The sequence below is a fragment of the Camelus bactrianus genome, chromosome 23 (genome assembly GCF_048773025.1).
Source record: "Camelus bactrianus isolate YW-2024 breed Bactrian camel chromosome 23, ASM4877302v1, whole genome shotgun sequence".
Classification (NCBI taxonomy): Eukaryota; Metazoa; Chordata; class Mammalia; order Artiodactyla; family Camelidae; genus Camelus; species Camelus bactrianus.
Window position 1 is genome coordinate 16,316,723 of NC_133561.1, and position 20,922 is coordinate 16,337,644.

A 20,922-nucleotide genomic window follows, 5' to 3' on the forward strand; every position below is an offset into this window, starting at 1 on the left:
CTGTGTCTTATTTAAATCCCAAAGAAGAATGTTGGTCTTTTTTTGTTTTAGAAGGCAGTTGACCTAATTAGATTTGTGTCCCAAGTTCCAACCCACTTTCTTTGGACTGTGGTTCCATTGTTATTTCAGTTATCAGAGCCTTTACAGTGCTCTTCAGATTTATACCATGTGTGTGCCATCCAGTGATCAGTCTTCTGAGTAGTGGTCTGTTAGTTTAGTATCCAAGTCTTTGATATGCTGAATAAGATCAGATCCATATGGGTACAGCTCAAGATTAAGCGTAGGACCTCATAAAGAACTTTATGCAGTCACTTTGCAGAGAACAAACTTCTCTGTATTTTCTAGATTCCCTGCACTCTTTTCTCTCAGTCTTCTGGTTAGAAAGCTTGGGCTTGTTACTGTACTCTGCCATCTACTTCCATAACTGCATCCATGTTGGGGCAAAGCAGTAGAACACACAGAGAAAAAAAATCAACAGAGTTGACCCTCCTTGGAACCACAGTTTACCAGAACAGAAAGTAAAGTTCTCCTCCCTCAGAGTTTCAACTCCTGAGGCATTCATTGCCACCAGCTGCTAATACCACCCTGGAATTGTTTAAGGGCTGGGGTATGAGAGAACAGAAAAAAGAAAGAAAGGTAGGGGGGCTTCCATACTCTGAGCATTAGGAACTGCCAAAGAAAAGCGAGAGTTGGACAGTAGTCACAATGTTAAAAATAGATTTTGATTCAGGACTATTAGAACAGGGGGCAAAGAGACCACAGTATAGAATCAGATTCAATTCCAAATACTGTATGGCAAGGGGGAATTTATAACTAGGGAGCAGGGATGGAGTCAGTGAATGGAAGGAAAATTACTAGGAGGAAACATCGGGGGTAAGTAGGTAAGTAACCTAATAAAATTTTTGCTCAAGACAAGCCAGGATGATCAGACATCACCTGGGGAGGGTGGGGGATAAGGAACCAGACATTGGGGTGGGGGTTCTGGTTTAACTGACTTTAGCAGGGTTCTTTCTGAAAGTAGGTTTTACAAGAAGTGCAGGAATGAGCCTAGGAGAAGGCTTGGGAGACTGACTAAAGTTTGGTCAAGCAAAGAACCTTTCAGAACCTTTCCTGATCCTTAAGTCAGAACTAACAGGTTCTCCTGAAGCTCTCACTGTTTGTGCCCCATGAAACTTACTCCCAGGTTTCTAGAGCTTAGGTCAGGGGAAAAAATGGTAAATTCACCACTAATTTGGTGGCGTTTCAAATTACAATCTTCTTCCTCAATCTGTCTTCTACAATTTACTTTCAGATTCCTCCCATCACTGCTCCCTCCATGTATTCTGTCCAGGGTTGATAGGTGTATTCATTGGGAAATACAGGGTGGGGCATATTTAGTCCATCTTCTGACTTCAATTGCATAACCTTTTAAACTATTTAATTTATATACTTGGTGGCTGATACCATTCTGTAAAGGTCTCCATTCAAAAACTGCTGATAGAATTTGCAAAACTTTACCTTGACTCCACCTAAGCAGTTAAGATTATTTCTCCAAGTAATATCTCTCCAAGTATCTCCCTTTCTCAAGATAGCTCATTTGCAAACATTAATAAATATTGATGAATGGAAAATTATGGGAGAAGCCTAAGGAAATTTTTATTATAATCCATTATATAAGCATCACTGTTATAGATTATATATTAAGCCCAGTCCATTATCACAGATACTGTTATCAATTGTACACAGCTTAATGTGTTATGATTGTTACCAGTGTTTATTGGATGACCACACTGCACATAAAACAATGTTACATGCAGTTCCATGGGTTGGATTTTTCTTTAAAGAATAAGGTGATAGGATCTAAATTAATTTATTCTTTCAACAGCATTTTACTGTGCTAGGTTCTGTGAGGTATACAAAAATAAATCAGTAAAACTATCCTTAATCTTTAGAATTTTATAATTTAATAATGGGTAAATCAGGGCAGTATTTTACTTATATCCCTCTTCAGAGGTTATTTTCACAATCTCATGTACAGTAGTAAAACTAATACAAGGCAACATGTGACAAGCATCATAAAAGTAATATGAAGTTCAACAAGATCAGAAAAAGGAAATAAGTTTTGGAGTCAGGCTGTCCTAGGGCCATACCCTGGAATTGCCACTTACCATTAGATGGTGGGAAAATGATTTATAACCTCAGAACTTCCTTGAAAAATTGTGGAAAGTATAAACTATCTTTTGAGTTTCTTGTGTGGACTTAGTAAATAAGGTTGTAAATGTTACTTACCACAGGGCCTGAGTTAGAAAAGGTATACAATAAATTATAGATATGATTTTTAAAATAATTAAAATTAACCATAATCACAATTATAAACTAAGGACAGTCTTTTCAGATAATGATTGCAAATAATCTTTGTTGAAGCTTAGATGGCAGACTGAAATGTCAATAAAACATGTTTGTGTTCAGAACATATTCCCTCTTAAGAATGTCTTGCTGTTATTTTTTAGATAAGAGATCCTGTTCTGTTATATGCTGGTACTCAAGTGTCAACAGCAATGGAAATGATCCACACTCTCTCAGAGGAAGCTGCAAGTTTAGCCATCAAAGCTAAAACATATTCAAACTATCAGGATCGTTTTGATGATGCCCAATCTCATATGCATTCTCTTAATATGGAAGAGATTACACAGATTGTGCTTTCAGAGATCGCTGACATTGAATATGACTTAACATTAAGGAAAATATTATGGGATGCACAAGAGGACTGGGGAACACTCTTTCGGGAATGGAGGAATAGCACTCTTCACAGTATTGATATAGAATCAGTACATAGAAATGTTTCAAAATGGATGCAGATAATCTTTGTACTAGAAAAAGGTAAAGTGGCTTTCTCAAGTTTTCCTACTTAGGATTACACATAAAATGGTCTCTGGGTCAGTGAGATCATTGTCCTTGGCTTTGTTACTTTACCTGTTCCTAGGGCTAACCATTAATGGCTGAAAAGAGAGTGCAAGAGTGGAGGTAGGAATAGTTTCCTAAAGCAAAAAAGAGATTAAAAGTTTGCAAAAACTTTTAAAGTAATTAATAACAATTTTTATATCTGTTAAAAAGTTGGTTCCCTAGGTAGAACCCCAAACACTTCACCATGATTCTGGCTCTTCTTAGGGCCAGAAATGTTTTGATGATAAGGGCCCACCTGTAAATCCTCTATGTATGCCTATATTATCCTTTTGGCAGTGGAGGAAACAGCTAGAGTCATTTTGAGAGGGTTTCCATCTGCTAATCATCAAATCTGAAATCTTGCCAATGTAGAGATGTTGTACCTGCATGAGCAATTCTGTAAGATCATATCCTTTCCGAAAAGAAAGTTTTATTTCACTTGGCAAGAGAATGTTTTTGTTTTTTAAATTCCTCTCTTATCTCTCAGCTACATTTTAAACTATAATTTCCTCTCAAGGAAAACACTTTAAATTATACAAGAAATAATTCTTGTATAATTTAACCATAGTTTCTTTTATCCATAGTTTCCCAGATCAAATCTTGCTATTTGTCAAAGTATAGACTGCAGAAGCCAAAGTTCTCTTGTCCTTGTATTTAAGTAGGTCTTGAAAAACATTTATGTTATTCGACATGGCTTTATAAAACAAGCCTTACCTGTGTAAATTGGATATTCAAGAATATGGGTATAGTTTTTAGTTCTCCCAAGTCCCCTACTTAGGCTGTTTCTCTGTCTCCTCCCCCTTTCTTTTATAAATTGATTAAAAAGGTTATAAGGCTTAAACCTTCAGCTGCACAGATTTTGAGTCCTGTACCCTGGTGGGTTGTCAGTGCCCGAGAACAGACTAATACTGGTCTATGGCAAAGTTTTTACCTAAATTTCATACATTTTAGTGTGAAGACATTTTCTTTATGAAATGATAGTGACAGAATTTTTTCCCTTGATATTCTTCCTTATGGGGCAGAACTTAAAAGCTCAAAACCTGTAACAGTCTTTTGAAATGTATACGTATACCTGTCTGTCTGAATATCTGTCTTGTCAGTGAAAATCTGAGAAAACAGGTGGTAGCTGGCTATCCCTGGTATCGAGTTTTCCAGGATAACTTGGTATCTAATGGTCTTGGGTTTAATCACCAATCCATGTGACTGTTTTTCTTTATTTTAATCCACACTTGATTCTTATGGGAGGAAGATACTAATAATAAAACTCATTATTTTAGTGCAGACTAATAACTGATAAAACTAGTATTACATTAAATAGAAAATTTGTTTTCTGGCTGAAAGAAGTTGATGAACACATGGTAAGCTTCTTGACCCATTGCTTCTTATAGGTTTGCCTAAAAACGACATGGTAACACATCTTAAGCAATCAGTGACAGATTTTAAACGAGAACTGCCTGTCATCATATCACTAGGAAACCCCTGTCTCAAGCCAAGGCATTGGGAGGCTCTCCAGGAGATTATTGGAAAGTCAGTTTCTCTTGATAGAAACTGTACAGTAGAGAATCTTCTAGCACTTAAGGTAAATTAAAATTGTTTAGAAAAAAAAGTTAGCATACCAGAGGGGCCAATTTTAAGTAGGCAAGTAAATCTTAAAGGAGTAGAAATTAGGAAACGGAGAAGTTTATATAGAACGGTCTGGAAAAGTTGGCCTATGTTAGTAAATGATAAGTGACAGGAAATTATGTTTAATTGGTGATATTTTAGTACAGACTAATAACTGATAAACTAAGATTATGTTAAATAGTATATTTGTTTTTTGGTTTAAAAAAATATGAACATATCATAAGAGTAAGCCATTTATCCTGCCATTATTACATAGGTGATTAGAAAACAGTAATACTGGCTTTCGTGTGTGACAAATGAAATTAGTGTTTTATTGTTTAACAGTGCTACTTCTTACAGACAGTAAATTTTATAGAAATAGAAAAATGAAAACTACTTCATTATATTTTATGTAAAATGAAAATATATTAAGAGCATGTTAGGGTAGCCCTACCAATAACTTGATATTTTATTTAAAATATACGGTTAACAACTACTTGATTTGCCATGTATGTTCTGTTATAAAAATATAATTTTTTTTTATGATTTTCATGATTAAAATTTTTTATTTTCATGCCTATCTTACAATAAGCTTTATTTATATTTCATGTTCCACAGTTTACAATATCTAATGTATTTTACACCTATAATTTTCTACTAAATGATTTATTGTAATGAGGAAATGGGAAATTTTTTTTTAATTGGGCAAGAAGAATTTTTAAAGACAACTTTAATTGATTTTAAAAATTAGATTTTTTTATATTTCTATCTAACCTTAGCCACCCTCCTGAACTCACAGATACAATTTTCTATTCAGTCTCCACTTATATGTCTAAGAGATATTTCAAAGTTAACATGTCAAAAATGTGCTTCTTTTTCTCCATCTCCAAAATTCTACTCTTCCTTTCTCTTCCCCATCTCAGTTAATGGCACTTCCTTTTTTTTTTTTTCTCCCATTTGCTTAAGCTAAAAATCATAAAATAATTTTCAAATCTTATCTTCCTCTCTCTTTCCTCATTCCATCTAAATCTCTCATCCTTTCCTGAAATGTTACCAGAGCCTAATTGATCTGTGTTCCAAGAGTGAATTCATCAAAATATCTAGATAGTTTCAGAATATATAGGTCAGTGCCAACAGCTAGGTTTATTCAAATGTTATTCAAAAAATCTAGCAATTTCAACAATGTTTTTTTCAAAGTCGGGTTACTGGGATTATTCCTGGGCAAGTCAGGTAAAGGGTAGAATATGACAGACTAAATATAGCAGCAAGAGGGTAAATAGGCCTAGAGGGGATCAGCTGGTGGCCTACATTGGGTTGGTGACCTGTAATACCTCAAAGGATTCCACTAAGCTAGCTTTACATTTCCAACATGAATAGTTTAAAAAGGAAGTCCCACACAGTTTTTGGAGGGTCTAAATTAAGGTAATTCAACATCTGAATAGAAGTGATAAACTACGATTCAGCCTCTGAAATACTGTGGCCAGGAAATACTATAACCTCAACAACCCTTCTTGTTGAGATCAATTACCTTAGTGGTCAGAAGGGATAAGCAGGCAATCAGCTAGTAATCTTAAGTGAACTTTGAGTTTCTGGATGATTTTGATCATCCTGTAGAAATTCAGCAACTTAGCCAGTATAGTGTAAAGTGCCTAGTCTATAGACAGGGTTTGTTCCAGAAACCCAGCCTTCATTTACTAAAGTATGAATAACTTGAGTTTGACCTAGAGGTATTGGTCATGATACAAGGCTGTCCAAGACAAGCTATGTATAAGTTCATTTGTGATTCTATCAAATGAATAAATTATGTTATATGACAGCCATTCTGCCTAAGATGTTATGCAGACTCTGAAAAATCTGTGACATTAAAAGCATGTCACAAAGTAAGTTGAGAGGAAGAGGTCAATAATAGGCATAAGATGAACACAGTTGCTTTATGGTTGATTGTTTTTACTTTAGGAAGCATGTTCTTTGTAATAAATGCAGATCATTAATTATGGGCATTAAGATTCATCGAAAATCTCCCAGATATTACCAAGTAAGTTGGAAGATCGGACCATTTGTCAGTAAGGTCCCAAACTTTGACCATAAAGGCATGAAAGGGCTAAATTGACTTGAATGAAATTTTGCTTTACACATTATCAATGTCTGGATTTAGTTTTTAGCAATTTCAGATGTTAGCATTAGGCACAAAGTTCTTTCTTCAGCACAGAAACTTGATAGTACTATGATCTGCCTTTGGATGAATAATCTAAGTCAAAAGACAGACCTCTTTCCAAAAACTGTTACTTAATGCCATAAACAATCAACTAATTCCACCAATCTTACACCCATCTTTGTCAGACCCGTAAGAGAAATGATGAAAACTAGTCATATTTGTTCATAGTCCCCACTGAGCTGCATTACCAAAACAGAGGGATTAGGCACCACTCTTTAACCCCATGAAGATAACATAAGGGAGCAGTGGTAGAGGCTTCTTTAAAGGATAAAAACAATCAGCCCAACTAGTTACTTCTAAGATGCAGGGATGAGAAGTTCTCTGAATGTCTTTATTACAGTAAGTGAATCTGGAGATCTATGTCAGGATTTTGCCTAATAGGAATTGTCAGTCAGTGCAAATGGAAAGGCCTCTATATACACCATAAAGGTATTTTGAGAGACATTTATCCTCATGGAGCTGTGGCAAAAGAAGCCATGGAAGGCTGGGTCCATTAGAGTTATATTCTCTCAGATGATTATATCTCAAGAATTATTATAGGAAGTAAAAGCATGTCACAAAATAATTAAGCAGTTGGCATTAGTGCAGAGAAAAAAAACTGAAGGAAATAATACCATCTGCACATATACAAAAGGTGCTGTTAGCTATTTTTTAACTGACTAGAATAAGATGAAGTAAATATTGTGGCCAGAAATGTTCACTGAGCATGAAGAATGTTAAATAGGATGATTAAAAACTGAAAAGGGCAATGTCATGAAGTTTAGACCATGAAATCTCTTGTTAGGATGTAAGCCTAACTGGAATCAGATCCTCAGTACTTTTGGTGTAACTTTAACACATTCACTTAAACCGTCTGTTTTACATGCATCAAATTATTTGCACAAATGGATATTAAATTTTTTTTATTTTAGATGTTTCAGTATGAAAATGAAATAAATGAAATATCAACCTCAGCAACTAATGAAGCTGCTCTTGAAAAAATGCTATTTAAGATTATTGATCTTTGGAACACTACTCCTTTACATTTAGTTCCTCATCACACGGAGACTTACTCTATCCTAATAATTTCATCTATAGATGACATACTAGCTCAATTAGAAGAGTCTCAAATAATCCTTGCAACAGTTAAAGGAACTTCCTATCTCGGGCCCATTAAGGTAAATATTATGGCAGAGGGAAAATGTTTTTATTGTCTGTATTAACACTTTTTTTTTTTTGCATTGTCTAAGCTTTTGAATTGTATATCTCATTCTTATATAGAAAGGGGATTGAATATTTAGTATTTTGAATACTAAAAATATCTTTTTATGGAAACATTAATTGTTCATGAGAAAATGTCAGAAAGTTTAATTTGGACAGACAAGATAAATTTAGATCAAATAAAAATATGACCCTGTAAACCATGACTTTTGCCAGCAGTGTCACTGCTGCTAGCAATACTCACAGTCCTAGTAGTCCTCTTGCAAAAACGATTACCTTGAGATTCAGCTTGCTGTTGTGCTTCATTTTCATTTCTTGTGCTATTGCTCTTAAAGGGTAATCCTACATCTGTACTTGTATATCCCTATAATTATTTCAGGAGCCTCTACATCTATTCTAATATAATTAGAAATTGAACCATAAGATCAGCTTGTTTTCAGTGTTCCATAATAGTCCCTCTCTTGTCAGCCCCACATCCCATGCCATAGCTATGAATCATTTTAAAACTTCAGGAAACTAAACAAGATTTATAATAATACAGAGATATCTAACAGTAAATTACCATAATTGATTATAGGTATATAAAGAACAAAAGAGGGAGAAGTATGTATCAACAAATGGAATTCACATTATTTGCAAACACACAGTCTTTTGTGGAAAGTGTCAATTAATTAGACCTTAGAGGAAAACAATTCAATAAATTACAAAAAAGGGATGAAGCAAATAGGCTGTTTTCTAACCACATGCAGTAAATTTTAAAATGAACAGCAAAAAAATAGCAAAAAAAAAAAAAAAAAAAAGGGACCACCACCAATAACAAAGCCACCCAGAAAAAATGGAAATTAAAAAGCAACCATAAGAGTATATAGGAAATATAATCAAATTTTTAAAATTAGAAATAAGCAAAAGGAGAGAATTATAAATCAAACCTTTTCATAATTAGCTAGAGCTCTATGAAAAGGAGTATGTGCAGCACTAAATGCCTTTATTTAGAAGTAAAAATGAATTTAATAACTGATAAATTAGTCATACTTAAGAAGTTGAACAGTTCACATGTGCATGGGCGCTTGTGCGCGTGCGCACACACACACTACCACTTCCAGACAAGATGGAGTATATGGACTGGATATGCCATTTTGCCTGAAATACACAAATCAGAACAGAAAATCAAAATGTCAAATATCAAAGATATCAAAACATAGTGAACAATCATTTTTAGGACAGTGGACATCAAGCATCGAAGGACAAGCATCTCTGAGAGTTGAGAAACAAACAAGGTGAGCCCTATTATTGCCCCAACTTACTGCTTTGATTTTCCACTCTTTTTTTTTTTAAACTGATGTATAGTCAGTTACAATGTGTTAATTACAATGTTGTTGTACAACTCAATGTCCCAGTCATGCATATGCATACATATATTCGTTTTCATATTCTTTTTCATTAAAGATTATTATATGATATTGAATATAGTTTCCTGTGCTATACAAAAACTTTTAAAAGTTTATTTTTATATATAGTGGCTAACATTTGCAAATCTCAGGCTCCCAAATTTATCCCTTCCCACCCCCTTTCCCTGGTAACCATAAGATTGTTTACTATGTCTGTGAGTCTGTTTCTGTTTTTTAGATGAGTTCATAGTGTCCTTTTTCCTCTTTTTTTGTTTTTTTTGTTTTTTTTAGATTCACATATGAGTGATATCATATGGTATTTTTCTTTCTGGCTTACTTCATTTAGAATGATGATCTCTAGCTCTATCCACATTGCTGTAGATGGCATTATTTTCTTCTTTTTAATGGCTAAGTAGTAGTCCATTGTATAAATATACCATAACTTCTTTATGCAGTCATCTGTCAGTGGACATTTAAGTTGCTTCCATGTCTTGGCTGTTTTATATAATGCTGCTATGAACATTGTGGTGCATGTATCTTTTTGAATTAGAGTTCATTCTGGATATATACCCAGGAGTGGTATTTCTGGGTCATATGGTAGGTCTATTTTTAGTTTTTTTGAGGAATTTCCATACTGTTTTCCATATTTGCTGCACCAAACTACGTTCCCACCAACTGTGTAGAAGGGTTCCCTTTTGTCCACACCCTCTCCAGCATTTATTGTTCGTGAACATTTGAATGATGGCCATGATGGTGTGAGGTGATACCTCTTGTAGTTTTGATTTGCATTTTTCTGATAATTAGTAATATTAAGCATTTTTCATTGTGTCTATTGGCCATTTGTATGTCTTCATTGGAGAATTGCTTGTTTAGGTCTTCTGCCCATTTTTGGATTGGGTTGTTTGTTTTTTTTCTTATCAAGTTGTATGAGCTGGTTATATATTCTGAAAATTAAATTTTTGTCAGTCGCATCATTTGCAAATATTTTCTTCTATTATGTAAGTTGTCATTTTCTTTTGCTTATGGTTTCCTTTGCTGTGAAAAAGCTTATGCGTTTCATTAGGTCTCATTTGTTTATTTTTGCTCTTATTTCTATTGCCTGGGTAGACTGTCCTAGGAGAACATTGCTAAGATTTATGTCAGAAACTGTTTTGCCTGTATTTTCTTCTAGGAGATTTATCATGTCTTGTGTTATATTTAAGTCTTTAAGCCATTTTGAGTTTATTTTTGTGTCTGGAGTGAGGGAGTGTTCTAATTTCATTGATTTACATGCTGCTATCCAGTTTTCCCAACCACTTGCTGAAGAGACTGCTTTTGTCCACTGTATATTCTTGCCTCCTTTGTCAAAGATTGACCATAGGTCTGTGGATTTATTTCTGGGCTATCTATTCTGTTCCATTGATCCATATGTCTGTTTTTATGACAATACCACACCGTTTTGATTATTGTAGCTCTGTAGTATTGTCTGAAGTCTGAGAAGTTTATTCCTCCAGCTTTGTTTTTTTCATTGCTTTGGCAATTCTGGGTCTTTTGGATTCCATATAAATTTTAGGATTGTTTGTTCTAGTTCTGTGAAAAATGTCCATTTCCACACTTTGGTTGTGAGAGAGGGTAGACTCCTTGATATTAGGAGATGCTGTTGAAAGACTAAGGAGCCAAAGGAGGCTGGAGTTTGCATGATAAATCATCAGGGAGGCTGAGATGTGTGGAAGGTCCCCAGTCAAGTATTGCAGCAGCCCCAACCACTCACATGTGAATGTGAGAAAAATACTCAAGACCAGGGAATGGCCACTTGAGAGAATTAGAAGGAACCATTATTGCAGGGCTTGGAATAATACCTATATCCACCAGATACAACAGAAAGTCTTATAACTCATGAACATTGGATAGAGCTATATGGAATGTAAAATATTATAATCTCTTTAAAAGTTAAAAATATACCTACCACACAATCCAGACATGCCACTACTAGGTATTTACCTAAGAGAAAGGAAGACTTGCACCTGAATAGTGATATAAGCTTTAATTATAATAGTGAAAAAGTAGAACAGCCCAGATGTACATCTGGTGAATGGTAAGTATATTGGTATATCTGTGAAGTGGAATACTACTCAGCAATAAAAAAGAAATGAACTATTACATACAACAACATGAATGAATATCAAAATAATTATGCTGAATCAAAGAAGCCAGACCAAAAAGAATACATATTGTATGATTCCATTTATATAATATTCTAAAAAGTGTGTTCTAGTCTAGGTTCACAAAGTAGATTAGTGGTTGCCTAGGGAATGGGAGTAGGTAGGTTGGGAGGAAGATATTACAACAGGGCTTAGGAAACCCTTTTAGGATAACGGATACGTTCATTATCTTGACTGTGGTGATTGCTTCAAAGCTATAAACATATATCAGAACATCCAATTGTACACTTTGAATATGTGCAGTTTACTGTATATCAGTTATACCTTAATAAAGCTATTGAAATAGAAATAAATTTTGAAAGAAAGAAATATAGAGGTAAATATTAGAAGAGAAATATGAATGAGTTACAGGTGGTTCCCTCTGAGGAGCCAGAGTTAGGGGATAGACGAGTCTACTGATTTTTAAATAAACATTTTGTTATTAACTGAGTTTTACTCATTTTCCTATTACTTAAGAAATATACTAGTTGGAAAAAAAAAACAGTGGAATATCCTGAAATTAAAATAATGAGAAAACATAAATATTAACATAAAACCTTTCTAAAAGACACTAGTAAGTTTAAAAAAAAAAAAAAAAAGCAAGTTACGGAACAATGTGTATAATATGGTTGCACTTAGGTAAACTGGTAAAGATATTACATGTACATCTACATAGGTGCAAAATGTTTAAGGAAAGGAATGAAAGAATATGCATACCAAAAAATATTTGTATATTGTACAATAAAACAGAAAATTGGCTGAACAGGACATCTTAAACCTCTCCCAAAACTACATATAATTAGATTTATATTCATTTATGTGACTCTCTATTATAATTACATTTTGTATGTCAGTGACTGATAATCATCCTTGATTTTTCAGTTCTACCATATGACTTTCATAATCTAATTGTATATATTTAAATTTGTGTGTATATGTGTTTTTATTATTGTAGGATCTTGCAGATGAATGGGATCAAAACTTGACTCTCTTCTCTTACACTCTTGAGGAATGGATGAATTGCCAAAGAAATTGGCTTTATCTTGAACCGATCTTTCATTCTACAGAAATACAAAGGTAAAAAACTTAAAATATGCCATATACAGGTTTAAAAAAATGTATGTTTGGAAATTTACTTCCTGTAATCTTTGAGAAATATTTTCTTCAATAAACACTAAAACAATTCTACCTGTAGGCATACGGGTACGTTCTGCTGAATCATTGTTACGTGACTTTTTTATTTCATAAATGATTCTAAGCAACACCTTTATAAATAAGCCTTATTTCTCAGTTATTGATAAAAAGCTAATGGGAAGAGCACAACTTAGAGGGGATGGAGCCAGTTTGGGCATGACTTTCAGGGCTTCCACTTCAGCAATTTGGAAGCCAACCTCACCCCAGTTGGGTGGTGTTGGCTGCTGAGCAGAGGAGAAGCTCCAGCTCACACATGGCTGTGGCTCTAGTCCCTGTGTCTCCAGCGCCACCTCCTACCAAGTTGGTAGCTGTCAGCACACTCTGGGGAAAGATATGACTCATCCTCACATCAGATCTAGCTCTTCCACCAAAGCCACTGGGTACACACAGACTGTGTGTGGATGCTCGCATACAAGGACAACCCTTCAATAAAGCAGTAGGTAACTGTTTTACCTAATAGAGACCAATAAAATTAAGCAAATTGAGAAAACAGAGGAATTTGTCTCAATTGAAAGTACAAGAGAAAAACCCTGAAAAAATAACTAGTGAAACAGAATAAATAATTTACTAGATAATTAGTTCAAAGTATTAGTAATATGAATGCTAACTGAATTAAGGAAAAGAATAGATGAAAACATTGAGAATTTTTTAAAAAGAAACTAGAAAATATTAAAAAAAGAAGAACCAGTCGGAACTGAAGACTGTAATAACTGGAATGAAAAACACACTAGAAGGAATTAAAAGCAGATGAAGTGATACAAAAGAACACATAAGTGATCTGGAAGACAGAACAGTGGAAGTCATCCAATCAGAATAGCAAAAAGGAAAGCTAATTTAAAAAAGTGAAAGTGGTCTAAGGTATCTGAGTTAATATTAAGCATGCCAACATTCATATTATAGGGGTCTCAGAAGGAGAAGAGAAAGAGAGAAGAGGATTGAAAATGTATTTGAGAAAATTATGGCTGAAAACGTCCCAAACCTAAGCAAGGGAACAGATATACAGATATAGGAAGCTCAGAGGGTCCCAAACAAAATGAACCCAAACAGACCCACACTAAGGCATATAAATAAAATGGCAAAGGTTAAAAGAGGAGATTCTAAAGGGAGCAAGAGGAAAAGAGTCAGTTACTAGCGAACCACCATAAGGCTATCAGCTGATTTCTGTACAGAAATTGCAGTCCAGAAGACAGTGGCAAGGTATATTCAAAGTCCTGAAAGGGAAACCTCTGAAACCTAGGACACTCTATCCATCAAGATTATCATTTAGAATAGAAGGCAAGATAAAGAATTTCTCAGACAAGAAAAACTAGAAGAGTTCATCAATATTAAACCTACCCTAAAAGAAATGTTAGAGTTTTTTCTAAGTGAAAAAGACAAAACCATAAAATAAGTATCTATAGGAAAGGAAAAATCCCACTAGTAAAGGCAAATATATAGTAAAGACTGAGGATCTGTCAAAGAAGCTAGTACAACAATGAAAAGACAAAAAAAAAAAAAAAAGCTTGTAAAATCGACTATAACTGCAATAAACAGTAAAGGGATAAACTTGCAGATGTAAAATACGACAGCAAAACAAAATGTGGGGTAGGAGAGTAAAAAAAAATGTAGATCTTCTAGACTGTGAACTTAAATGACTACCAGTTTAAAATAAGAGAATATAGATCAACATATATGAACCCCATGGTAACAACAAATCAAAACCGTATAATAAATACACAAAAACCAGAGAGAAAAGAACACAAGCATACACACACACACACACACACACACACACACACACACACACACACACACACACACACATCATCAAACCACAAGGGAAGAAACCAAAAGAAAAAGAATAGAGAACTGTAAAAACAACCAGAAAATAAGTAACAAAATGGCAATAAGTACATACCTACCAATAATCACTTTAAATGTCAATTGACTGAATGCTCCAATCAGAAGATAAAGGGTGGCTGATTGAGATAAAAAAGAAGACACATCTATTTGCTGCTTACAAGATAATTCAGAATTAAAGACACACACACAGACTGAAATTGAAGGGATGGAAAAATATATTTCATGCAGATAAAATAGCAAGGAAGTAGGGGTAGCAGTGATCATATCAGACAAAAGAGACTTTAAAACCAAGTCTATAACAAAAGCTTAAAGCCTCCACCAAAAAAATATTGAAACTTAAAAAGGAATTCAGTAAATTTGCAGGATATAAGGTTAATATATGGAATTCTCTTGCTTTTCTATATACTAATAATGAACTATCAGAAGGAGAATGCAAGGAAACAATCCCATTAAAAATTGCATCAAGAAGAATAAAACACCTAGGAATAGATTTAACCAAGGAGGTGAAAAGACCTGTACTCTGGAAACTATAAAACACTGTTGAGGGAAATGAAGATGATTCAGAGAAATGGAAAGATATCCCATATTCATGGATTAGAAGAATTAGTATTGTTAAAATGTCCATACTGCCCAAGGCAATCTCCAGCTTCAGTGCAGTTCCTATCAAAATATCCATGACATTTTAAAAATAACTAATAAGCCTAATATTTATATAGAACCACAGAGGACCTCAGATTGCCAAAATCAATATTGAGAAAAAAATAGCAAAGCTGTAAGTATCACTCTCCCTGACTATACTACAAAACTACAATAATCAAAGCAGCATGGTACCTGCTGTACCATGCATATGTACCAAACTGATACATAGATCAATGGAACAGAATAGACAGTTCAGAAATAAATCCACACACGGTCAATTAATCTGTAATACAGGGGCCAAGAATATACAATGGAGAAAAGACAGCCTCTTCAATAAGTGGTGCTGGGAAAACTGGACAGCTATATGTAAAAGAATAAAACTAGAACATTTTCTCACATCATATACAAAAATAAACAAAAAATGGATTAATGACTTACATAAAAGTCTCAAAACCATAGAACTCCTAGAAGAAAACACTCTTTGACATAAATCATATCAGTCTCTTTTTGGATCATCTCCTAAATCAAAAGAAACAGAAACAAAAATAAATGGGACCTAATTAAACTTTTGCATAGCAAAGGGATAAGTGACAAAATGAAAAGAAAACCTACTGAATGGGAGAAAATATTTGCGAGTGATATGACTGATAAGGGGTTAATATCCAAAATACATAAACAGATCATACAACTCAATATCAAAAAAATCCAACAGTCCAATAAAAAAAATGGCAAAAGACCTAAATAGACATTTTTCAAAGAAGATACACACATGGCAACAGACACATGAAAAGATAGTATTGCTAGTTATTACAGAAATGCAAATCAGAACAACAATAAAATATCACTTCACCAGTTAGAATGGCTACCATCAAAAAGTCTGCAAATAATAAATGTTGGAGATGATGTGGAGAAAAAGGAATCTATGAACACTGTTGGTGGCAATGTAAATTGGTAGAGCCACTACAGAAAACAGCATGGAGTTCCCTCAAAAAATTAAAAATAGAGCTATCTAATGATCCAGCAGTTCCACTTCTGAGAATATATCTGAAAAAAACAAAAACACTTATTTGAAAAGATGTATTCCACCGCAGTGTTCACTGGGGGCATTGTTTACAATAACCAAGGTATGGCAGCAACCTGTGTCCATCAACAGATGAATGGATAAAGATGATGCAGTATACATACACAATGGAACATTACTCGGCCATAAAAAAAGAAAAATTCTGCCATCTGCAACAATGTGGATGGGTCCAGAGGGTATCATGCTTAGTAAAATAAGTCAGTGGATAACTGTTCTGACAGAGGGCATTTAAGAGGCAAAAGAAAATTAAAAGTAATAATCAGCTCAATTTTTATTTATTTTTATTGACGTGCAGTCAGTTTACAATGTATCAATTTCTGGTGTACAGCATAATGTTTCAGTCATATATATACATATATATTCATTTTCATGTTCTTTTTTATTACAGGTTATTAGAAGATATTGAATATAGTTCTCTGTGCTATACAGTATAAACTTATCTATTTTACATACAGTAGTTAGTATTTACAAATCTCAAACTACCAATTTATCCCTTCCCACCCTTTTCCCCCAACAATCATAAATTTGTTTTGTGTCTATGAATCTGTTTGTGTTTTGTAAAGAAGTTCATTTTGTGTCTTTTTTTTTTTTTTTTTAGATTCCACATATGAGTGATATCATATGGTAACGTGGTATCAACTCAATTTTTTAAAAAAGGTTTTCCCTTTAATTTCTTCTCTGTCTGAACCTCCAAGCCATGGGAAGCTTGAATCTGGTTAGAGCTAGTGTAGGATAAGAGTGGGAAATATGGGTGAGCAGAGAAAGTGAAAGAATTAGATGACACAACCTTTGAAAATACTTCCCTCATTCAACTCCAACAGTAAAACAGAAAAATAGCAACAAAACTCAAATTAATATATCAATGGATTACCATACGTGGGATTTGCTTCCCCTTTCCAAGGGGAGAAGATCATAATCTGTAAAGGAAAATTTCTGTACTTATCCTGAACTTGCTTTACATTTCCTTATCCCCTAAGATTAGATAATTACTATGAGAATTTGGATTTTCTTATGCACCCTTCTATACTTTTGCTCCTAGGCCCAATGCTCTCTCTGCAGTTCTCTTCATGTGAAACCACTATTCCTCCTTTAAAACCCAGATCAAATAGCTTCTTCTCCAAGAACCTCTACTCAGATCCCAGTTGCTTTCTCAAATTTCAGTACCTTAAAAGAATGAAATTCTGCCATCTGCAACAATGTGAATGGACCCACAGGGTATTATGCTTAGGACATAGTTCATTTCTACTTATTTTGTCGGACACAGTTCATTTCTACTTATTTTATATAGAACCTTCTATGTATGTATCTTATATCTCTCGCTAAGTAAAATCTTGTTAAATAATGAACATATGTCTAATTTATTCTCGTACATCACTTGTACATAATAGACACTCAAAAATATCTTTAATGAATGATTTATCAGAAAAATATAACATCAGTATATTTTGTAAATTGAACAGTATCCTGTAGTGAATGTACCTGGATTATAGATTTTAATTATAGTCCCTTTAAAGAAACAAAAATTATCTCTAATTTTCTTTCTAAAGGCAGCTCCCAGCAGAAGCAAAACTCTTCTCTCAAGTAATTTCCATGTGGAAAGAAATAATGTTAAAAATACAAAACAAACTGGATGCTTTGCGAATAACCACCTCTGCAGGAGTCCTTGAAATTCTGCAAAATTGCAATGTGTATCTTGAATATATAAAGAAAAGTCTTGAGGTAAAATTATAGCAATCTTAAAGTGGAGAATCATTTAATCTACAAGATGTAATGTAATGCATTACAGAAACCAATTCCAAAGCAGATTTTCTTCTTTACTCTGGTTGCTGACAATATTTCAAACTCTCACTATAGAGTTAATGAAACACTGCTGGAGGCAAAAAAGAGTTGATGGACCAATCTAACTGACCTTAGGCAAAGTATCACATTTTTAAGTGCTTAAGTTTCCCTGTTTTTAAACTGTGAATAATGATAGTGCTTACGTTGAAGGACTTTGTACTAAATGAGATAATGAATTTCAAGCACAAGAGCTGGCACAAAAAAAAAACACTTAATGAGTATTATTTATATTAGCACTATTACTATTATTAAGTTGATAAAATTAGCAAAAGTTGAAACTGAAAATTTTGATGACTGTATAAATTAAATTATTGATTCACATATTTTTACATTTCAAGAACATTAAGATGTCAGCTAGACATACATATCTTTAAAAACTGGTTCTTCATATTTGAGGTTTGTGGTGAACATATTCACTTCACTTCATAAACTAAGATTTTTTTCCAGGCATTCATCTCTTTCTCTTGTTGAATATAAGTCTCAGTGGTTGTGATTACCTCTCTAGAATACCTTCATATGGCAGTTTCAGCCTGTAGAAAGCTCTGTGTTCAGGAAAACCCTCTGCTATATAAATCCATGATCTGAGGCAGTACCCAGAGTGATCCAGTTAATAATAGCCAGTTTAACAAGCAATCGTTGAGATAAGCCTTCTAATTATTTCAAGCATATTTTTGGACTGTTATTAAGCATCATTACCAACCGGTAATCTTCCATTTATTCATGTATTGAGCACCTGCTTTATACCAGGCACTGCTGCTAGATGCTGGGATTTCAAGGATAAAAGACATAATTCCTACTAATACAGAACTGAAAATCTATTACAGGGAACAACAAAGTAAAGAGATATTACACTGTGATGTATACTATGATAGGTTAGATAGTAAGATCATATCGAAGAGAAATTAGTCCAATCTGGGGGAAATGGTAATTGACCTGGGTCTTGAAAGAAGTGTATGAATTAGCCAGGTAAAACAGTTGTGGTGTGTGTCAGGGGAGGGAGTGGGAAGAGCATCCTAGGCAAGGGGAAAAGTACAGATACGGAGCCATGAGCAAGTGCGGTATGTTCTGGAGTTGTAAACAAGATGGTATAAATGGAACATAGGTTGCAAATAGGAAGGTGTAGAAAGATGAGTTTCTTCAGGGAAGCAGGGAATAGATAACAAAGGGCCTTGAATAGCACATTAAATTTTGACTTTATTAAGTAGCCATTGAAGGATTTTAAGCAGGAGAGTGAAATGATTTAATTTAGCAATATCTCCCTGGAAGGAAACATAGAATATATATACATTGGGGGCAGGGAGAATAGATATAAAGAAACCAGTTTAAAGACTAGAAAGAGTGGGGAACTAAAGTAAGATCATGGTGAGGATGAAAGAAAATGGAGCCAGGAGCTTCAGATAGGTAATTAGAGGATAAAAGAAAGAAGTTCAGGAGTGTGCCTAGATTTCTGGGCTTGGCCAACTAAGTGGAAGATGAGCATACCATAGAGGTAGGGGCTAGAGGAGGGAGGAAGCTTGTGTGGAAACAAGTAAGTTTTATAATATTACAAATGTAACATTTGTGGGACACTCAAGTAAACATCTTCAGTCAGGAATTGGTCTTGTAGATCTGGGGCAGAGGGAAGTGATCTCTGCCAAAGAACAAGTGAGTATGTATCAAATAGCTCAAGAGAGCATAGGTAGGATGAGTGATGAGAATGGAATTCAGAGATGTGAACATTAAAATGTAGGGGATGAGAGGAATCGTGAAGGCAAATGATTAGAGGTGGCTGAGGGATGAAGAAAAACAGCTGAGTAAAACCGCAGAAGTCAAAATGAAGGGCAGAGTCAACAGAGTCAAATGCTATGTAAATATCATGTAGCAACAAGACTGAAAAGCTTTCAGTATATTTGGTAACAGTGGGGGCTGGGTGGCAGAGTATGAGAATGAGTGAGAACTGAGTAAATAAAGATTTTGAGTTTAGAGACTATCTTTTTTAGAACATTGAATGTGGAGTAGAGGTGATAAAAATAGACAGCTAGAGAAGAATAAAGGGAGATGGTTTCTTATATATATATATTTTTTAAGAGGAGAATTTAAGAGGGAAGGCTGTTGCAAAGCAGAAATGGAAGCTATAGAGGAGTAGTAAATAAAACAAGGATAGCTTAGCCTGCGTAAGTGAATGGGTTTTTCTTCCTCTGAAAAGAAGGAAGAGTTAAGACCGTTGGGCAAGCAGCTAAGTTGTGGGGAGGGGTGGAAATAGAGGAATTCTCTGTACAGTTCAATCTGAGATGAACTGCTGAAATGACAACTTATTCTCTTACAGGATAGGGAAATAAGAGCAAAAAGTCGGAAACATGGGAAAGCAATGCTGATAATACTAAAATATAATGCTTTAGTAATGATCAATAATATGTGTGTGTGTTTGTGTGCATGTGTTTAAGAGTAGGATTTTTTGTTTTTATTTTTGTTTTGGTTTTCATTTGCTTTAATTTTGGTGTATTAAAATTTCTTCAGCAGTTTAAGTATAGCTTTCATTGAGCTTGGGATGTTATTTTGGCTAATACTCCTAGGATACTGTGACTTTAATAATGTGGCTTTTGTATATAAATATATGATGTAATTCGTGTCATGATTAAACATATTCTCTGAATTGTATTTCTTTTGGATCTGACAGGACTATCTTGAAATTAAAAGAATGGCTTTCCCAAGGTTTTACTTTCTTAGCAATGCTGAACTTCTCAGTATTCTAGCTGAGAGCAGAAATCCTGAGTCTGTACAGGTAATGTCATTATTCTCTGTTCAGTAATATCATTTCCCAACCAGGTCATAAGTTTGTAA

At 34.3% G+C, this 20,922-nt stretch overlaps 1 protein-coding gene across 1 annotated transcript in view; it reads left to right on the plus strand.

Annotated features, from left to right (window-relative positions):
• DNAH14 (dynein axonemal heavy chain 14) overlaps positions 1–20,922 on the plus strand; it is a 259,076-nt gene that overhangs the window by 65,893 nt on the left and 172,261 nt on the right. The window contains exons 19-24 of the mRNA XM_074351453.1: positions 2,490–2,859; positions 4,311–4,501; positions 7,651–7,896; positions 12,463–12,584; positions 17,811–17,982; positions 20,759–20,863. Coding sequence (XP_074207554.1) covers positions 2,490–2,859; positions 4,311–4,501; positions 7,651–7,896; positions 12,463–12,584; positions 17,811–17,982; positions 20,759–20,863 — 1,206 coding nt within the window. The remainder of the gene's footprint in view (positions 1–2,489; positions 2,860–4,310; positions 4,502–7,650; positions 7,897–12,462; positions 12,585–17,810; positions 17,983–20,758; positions 20,864–20,922) is intronic.